The following is a 7500-nucleotide window of genomic DNA, read 5'->3' on the forward strand; positions in this document are numbered from 1 at the left end:
CTGCTGTGCTGTGTGTGTGTGTCCCGACCTTCAGACAGGGCGGTGCGTCCCGGTCGGTGGATTCTAAGAAGCAGGCGAGCGACGACTTCCTGTTTGAACCCTGACGAAAGCGGAAGCAGAACTGGGTGTCGCCAAGGCAACCTGGGAAAACAACAGAGTGATGTGGTGTGGTTAAAGTCAGATTATCATAATAATGTAATATAACCTAATATAACACACAGGAGAGCATTTATGAATACTTTTTAACTTTATTTTTTACTCCAGTGTTTTATATTTTCATAATCCCTCTGTCTGTTTTTTTTTGTATTTTGTTTCATTGTTGCTTTAATCTGCTGGTTTTTTTTCCTGAAAAACACTTTGTATACTTGTTGAGAGCAGTGCTAAAGAGATAAAGTTTATTCTTATTATGTCTTTTTATTTATTTAGGATCATTGTATCTTCGTGCATTTGCCATCGAGAGCAGAAAAACATTAAATCACATAAAGTTTAGGTTTTAAAATCGATTTTTCCGATTCAAATCGATCCTTTGAATGATCTGAGATCGATTCATAAAAAGGAAAATGTTCTTGTGGTATCATATGAAACTAGACGACCTAAACAATCCCGTTACCAAGCGAGTCATGCTGGTTCGTTGGGAAGGAGGTTAATGCTCCAACGGTAAAAAACTGTCATGGCCATTTTTCAACCTCTGACCTCAAGATATATGAATGAAGATGTCACTCAACACTCACTGACTGTAGCTGAACTAACTGCTTTGGGATAAATTCTTATTTTCTTATTAATATCGTATGCTTATTACTTTTACAGCATTAAATATCCAAGCAAACGTGGCTTTGTAAAGGAAATAACACTAATCAAATCGGAAATTGAACTGAATTGACCTTGTGAAAAGGAATCAAATCACCAGCCCCGAAATCAAACACAACTACAAAAGGTTTGATTGAATCTGTTGTTGTGAGAGTGGGATTTAGACGTATTTTCCTGGGATTTTAATGTGCACCGGCCAGCTCTTTTTAGAGCGTACTCACACTGTCCTCCCGGACCGCGACCCGGACTTTAGGGTACTTGTCCCCCCTCCCTCTCCCCCCGCGCCCCAGCCCCGTTTGTACTCACACTGCCAGGGCCAGCCAATGCTTCTTGCTGTCCATACGCCATCACGCCGTAACACGTCACACGCATTGATCGCGTGTGTGGCTTTGTTTACAAATCTTTCCACAGACCTCTGAGTTTTTGTGCGTCTTGTCGACTGTTTTGGAATATTTTCATCCGACCAAATCTGCAGTAAACACTCCACCTCCGCATCACAACAACATGAACCTTTCACCGCCATTGTTGTTGTTGTTAAATGTCCGCGCATGGTCCCTCCTTCTATTTACTATGTCCGAACAGGCGGACATAACGATACTGCCGTAGGGCTCGTGCTCGTGCTCGTACATGTGCAAACGGCTCCGCTAAAGCCCACCTCTTTCAAGCGGGCCGTGGACGGCCCGCTGGCCGCAGTTGTGCGCGGAGCGGGTGCACTCACACTGCTTAAAGCTACTAGGCTTTAGCTGAAAAACCAATTTGGCCGCGGCCAAAAGGACAGTGTGAGTAGGCTCTTAGTGTCTTCTTGGTTTCCTCCTGATTTTTTTGGACAAACAGGAAGAGGAAGCAGGTAAAAAAAGAGGAAATAGGAAGTGCCCGATGAGTCACAGACCGGCCTTTAACCCCCACATGACCCCTGCACATCCTCCAGCAGAAGACACGCCAGAAGAGTGCGAGAGGGAAAGTAAAGCTTAAAATATTCCAAATACAAACACGCACTTCAGCTCGCACTCTGTCAGACTTTAAAGCATTCCACTTCATAGGACACAGACACACACAGACACACACAGACACACACAGACACACACAGACACACACACAGACACACACTTCCGAGAGCCCTGCCAAGACTCCATGACATCATGCAGTCGGGTTGCGTTCAAGACCACCCAGCGTGAAAAAAGCCATCAAGCAGCTGAACCACCGCTCTGAAGCTCCAAATGCTCTTCATGTGTGTTTCTATTCACGCTAATCAGACTGTAAGAGACACTGCGTCTGAACCTGAGACACGTGGAAGCAAAAGGGTGAAGAATTTACCTTTTCATCCCAGAAGGAGAAGTCACACGTTTAGAAGAACTGTGTACTTATTTTCATAAATTCCAAAATGTCTGATTTGTTGATAAATTGGCTGAGAACAATAGTCATGATCTCAAAATTTCACATTCTTGGATCATTAAATAATGAATTAATCATGAGCCAGAGAGAGAGAGCTGCAGTGTTTTGTCCCTCTCTCTCTGACACACACCTACAGTGTATATATAGAAGCCCTGTACGCATTTTGTCTTAATCCAGTCGTCATCCAGAGGGCAGGAGGTTCGTCATCTCTACCTCCTGCTGACTCACAGTCAACAAAAGCACACACCTGCAGACAAACACACATACACTTGACTCACAAACACACACAGGTGTTTGTGCACCGACGTGCGTGTGTGTGTGTGTGTGTGTGAACCAATCCCCAACCTACTTCATCTCCAGTCTAGTTTTACACTAATGACAATTATCTAAAGTGTCTGACTGAAGCCGCGGGGCCAAACAATTATAATGTAAACAAAGATTAAAGGTGAAACCAGAGCTCCCAGAGCCTGTTCCCGAAACAAGATCTCGTTCAGAATCACATTACAAATGACTAAAAATCCAGCGCGACCACATCATTTACTGTATGTCAACAATATGTAACATATGTTCACTCTATTAGTCTTGACAGGACAAGAGTTAGAGTTCAATTTCTGTAACTTTCTGAAACCAACAATACAACATTCAAAACCTTTTTCACGCAGCGATTGGCCAGCTGTGAGGAAGTGAGAAAGTACGCAGAGTTTGAACTTTTCGCCCAAGGCTCTCGTTATTTGGTCATTATTCATCCAAGTGTAATTATGGGGCAAAATCATCCCGTGGTCTTTTCAGCACCTAAACACATCAAATAAGCCCTCAAGACAGTTTTTTCCCCCTGTGTATAAACTATTAACGAAGAAATCCAGGAGAGTCGCTAACAGCTGGACGTGGCTAACACTGATTAGCTCGGGGCAGTACAGTGAAAGCATTCAAACGTCTTTTTTAACCACTAATACTGCTCAAAATAACAGCAAACCTCTGCAGCAGCATGAGAAGAGTCCCTACACACAAAACAAAGCACCAATGGGCTCCTTCCTTTGGGTTTGACTTTGGTAATCCACTTGGATGGACTTTACTATGAGAGGAGCTGGTACAGGGGCCAGTTGGTAAGTCTTTAAAACGCTCTTTTAATAAACTCTGGGTTCACTAACTACGTTGTTGATGCTTTGTTTTCTGTGTAGGGACTCTTCACATGCTGCTGCAGAGGTTTGCTGTTATTTTCAGCAGCATTAGTGGTTAAAAAAGACCTTTGAATGCCTTCACCGTGCTGCCCGAGCTAATCAGTGTTAGCCACGTCCAGCTGATAACGACTCTCCCGGATTTCTCCGTTAACAGTTGTTACAGGGGGGGAGACGGACTGTCTCAATGGCGTATTTGATGTATGCAAGTGCTGAAAAAGACCATGGGAGGATTTTGCGCAGGAATTACACTTTAAGGCAGGGAAGGTAAGCGACTGTTGGCGCGCACTTATGGCACTAGTCGGATTTTTCATCAGAGCCATTCGTGAGAGAAAGTTCACAAGAAGAGAGGAATGTAAACAAACAAGTGTCTGTGTGATGGAAAACAAACGTGTTATACCAGGTAAAATCCCTTTTTCCTTATCTACTGATCTCTTAAGGAGAAACTATTCTTAATTTTTTATGTTTATTGTTCTCTTAACAGTAAATAAAATTAGTTCTTGCAACAACAGGTCGTGTTGTTAATGTGCTAACTAGCATCTTGAATTCATTCTGTTGGTCTTCTTGTTTCCCTTTTTGTATGAAGAATACAAAACATACACATACAACAGTCAGTCTTCGTCGCAACTTGTTATTTGATGTCGGCTTGGCGTGTCCCTGCCTTAACACAACTATTTCTGTCGCTTTCAATGTGCACAACAAAGCGCAAAACATGGAGAGATTGTCGGAAAGTGTGGACTTTTATGCCCACGTTTAAACGATTATAGTTTCTAAAGGCCAGCTTTTAAGGGCGCACTCACACTGTCCGTCCATACCGTGCCCCGGGCTTTAGGGTACTTGTCCCCCCTCCAGGCCCGTTTGTACTCACACTACATGGGCCTCGCGCAAATGCTTCTTGCTGCCTATACGTCATCACACCGTAACACGTCACACGCATTGATTGACGTCATGGCGATGCGTCTCTTTGTTTACAAATCTTTCCGTAGACCTCAGAGTTTTTGTGCGTCTTGTCGACTGTTTTTGAATCTTTTCATCGACCAAATCTGCAGTAAACACTCCACCTCCGCATCACACCAACGTGAACCTTTCACCACCTTTGTTTTAAATGTCAGCGCATGGTCCGTCCTTCTTTTTTCTATGTCCCAACAGGCGCACATAAAATGACGTCAGAACCGCCGTAGGCCTCGTGCTCGTACATGTGCAAACGTGCTTTTCAAAAGCCCACCTCTCCCAAACTGTCCGTGGCAGGTAAGCTTGCCGCAACTAGGCACAGTACGGTTGCACTCACACTGGTCAAACGACCTAGACTTAACCTGTGAAACCTGTTTGGTCACAGTACGGATGGACACTGTGAGTGCGCCCTAACTCCACCTTCTAGTGTAGCTGCACCATAAAGTTAAGCCAACGTCTTAACGTTCTGCTGCATTCAGAGACAAAGGTTTAAAAGGTTGAAACAAAGACTCACCTGAGTTGGAGTCAGGAAAGGAAAGGTAGCAGATGCTTGTTTTCTGAAAGAGGAAACATTTTTGTTCGCTTTAATCGTGTTATCTTAAGTTGATTAATACATCCAGCACAAATGACACACAACAGGAAGCAAACATTATCATTACAATGAAAAATATTACGCAAAATGTATCAAACTTCTAGGAGCATGTAGGATATGTGTGCATTGTTCAACAGCATGTGAAGAATACTACATGTCTTCATAATAAACTTGTGGTCAGTCTGACTCACCTCTTTCTCTGACAGTTTGGAGTGATGAGGATAAATAACCTGGAAGACACATGAACAGACTTAACACACAGCAGGAGCTAATAACCCCACATCTAAAAACGTTATCATGTTTTTAAAATGTGGACATTTTTACCAACACATATTTGTCTAATGTCACGGGGTAAACTGCTTTCTGTAAAGGCTGTTCTGCTGCAACGGGTTTCGCTGGAAAGTGGTCAAAAGTTTTCAATAAAACAAGTTTAACAGGGATGAAAATTGTGATATAAATTGATTTTATGTGATTAATTCACTGTACATTTTTGTTAGATAATGAAATATTTACAGCATCACCATATTGAATCGAATGTGAGTATTGAAAACTACAAAGTGTTAAATGTCTGGTCAGATTAGTAGATTTGTAGCTTTGTCATCTTACTCTTTAATCAGATTTTGGTCCTGGTAATGATATGTGATAATTAGTTCTAAGGCTGTGCAAAAATATATATTGATATTATATCGATGTTGTGATATGAGACTAGATGTTGCCTTAAATTTTGGATATTTTAATATAACATAAGTTGTCTTTTTTTAGGTTTTAGAAAAGAGAGCTGAGCCGGAAGGCAAAGCTCTCGATCTACCGGTCAATCTTGGTTCCTACCCTCACCTGTGGTCATGAAAGCTGGGTCATGACCAAAGAACGAGGTCGTGGGTACAAGCGGCCGAAATGTGTTTCCTCAGGAGGGGGGCTGGAGTCTCCCTTAGAGAGAGGGGGAGAAGTTCAGCATCCGTGAGGAACTCGGAGTAGAGCCGCTGCTCCTTGTGTTGAAAGGAGCCAGTTGAGGTGGTTCAGGATCATCTAGTAAGGATGAACCCTGGGCGCCTCCCTAGGGAGGTGTTCCAGGCACGTCCAGCTGGGAGGAGGCCTCGGGGAAGACCCAGGACCAGGTGGAGAGATTAGATCTCCACACTGGCCTGGGAACGCCTCAGGATCCCCCAGTTAGAGCTGGTTAATGTGGCCCGGGAAGGGGAAGTTTGGGGTCCCCTGCTAAAGCTGCTGCCACCTCAACTGGCTCCTTTCAACGCAAAGGAGCAGCGGCTCTACTCCGAGTTCCTCACGGATGCTGAACTTCTCCCCCTCTCTCTAAGGGAGACTCCAGCCACCCTCCTGAGAGAACACATTTCGGCCGCTTGTACCAGCGACCTCGTTCTTTGGGTCCTGACTCAGCTTTCATGACCACAGGTGAGGGTAGGAACCAAGATTGTGCGGTAGATCCAGAGCTTTGCCTTCCTCAGCACTCTTTTCATTACAACGGTGCGGTAGAGCGACTGCAACACCGCCCCCGCTGCTCCGATTCTCCGGCCAAACTCACGCTCCATCGTCCCCGCACTCGTGAACATGATCCAGAGGTACTTGAACTCCTTCGCAAAACTTGTAATATTTAATTTTCTCCATGTTGCCCAGTCCTAATTTATGAAGCACCAATTTAAAAACTGAATATATTTTTATAACGTAGCTTCTGGAAACTTGTGATGAGCATTTTTAACAATTTAATGACATATCAATGAATAAAGAAGACTAAATAATCTGCCTGCACAATAATAATAATAATAATTATACATCAAATTTAAACAGCACTCATCCAGGGACTCAAATGTTTTAACAATAGCAACAACACAAAACTGAAAAAAGAGACATGTTTAAAGGTTAAAAAACATAACTTGCATACACATGCATTTCCATAATGACTCTATCCCATCAGTAAAACAGAAATACCAAATGAAACAATGGAATAAATTTTAATAAAGCAAGATATGCAGTCTCTCTGTCGCTCAGTTCATTGTAGAAAGTGAAACTTGGTCACTGTAACTTTATAAACATGCAGGGTAATGGTATCCATGCTGCATCAAACACCTGTGGGGACAACATGTTTTTGTTGTGTTGAGTGTAAAACCCTCCGTGTCAGAGATGTCTCGATCAACTCCACAAGTTTATGTCTTTAAAAAGTTAAATGTGTGTGTTTTAAGTTAAACCCCTCCATGTGAGGCAGCAGCTGAGGTGATGATGTTGGGACAGACTAACTCCAGGAACAAAACAAAGACTTGGCTCCCATAACCTACCTCAGGTCCCAAACTCATTACCCTACAGTGTAATAATAATCTTCTACATGTGTGTGTACACGTGTCAGCCCTGTTAGAGTAAATAAAGACGAAACAGAGCACCAAACACACCGTTTCATGCAAAGGTTAAAGTGCTCCAGTCCAGGAAATAGCCCGAGCCTTAAATAACTGCCAACTTAGGCATTTTTTTGTTGTTTTAGCAACAATGAAGAGTAGGTTTTAACATGTCCTCACCTCCACCGCCTGCCCCAGCTCCAGGTCGAAGCCCACCACACAGATGCAGTGCAGCCAGGCG

General features: G+C 43.3%; 1 protein-coding gene across 1 annotated transcript in view; it reads right to left on the bottom strand.

The window, feature by feature from the left end:
* Positions 1 to 7500, bottom strand: part of dennd6a (DENN/MADD domain containing 6A) — a gene marked incomplete at its 5' end in the record, with an annotated part of 26498 nt that overhangs the window by 18834 nt on the left and 164 nt on the right. Inside the window, 4 exons of the mRNA XM_083938638.1 lie at positions 29 to 141; positions 4840 to 4882; positions 5109 to 5147; positions 7440 to 7500. The exon at positions 7440 to 7500 is cut by the window's right edge and continues 164 nt beyond it. Coding sequence (XP_083794764.1) covers positions 29 to 141; positions 4840 to 4882; positions 5109 to 5147; positions 7440 to 7500 — 256 coding nt within the window. The remainder of the gene's footprint in view (positions 1 to 28; positions 142 to 4839; positions 4883 to 5108; positions 5148 to 7439) is intronic.

Source organism: Echiichthys vipera (genome assembly GCF_963691815.1).
Source record: "Echiichthys vipera genome assembly, chromosome: X".
NCBI classification, from domain to species: domain Eukaryota; kingdom Metazoa; phylum Chordata; class Actinopteri; order Perciformes; family Trachinidae; genus Echiichthys; species Echiichthys vipera.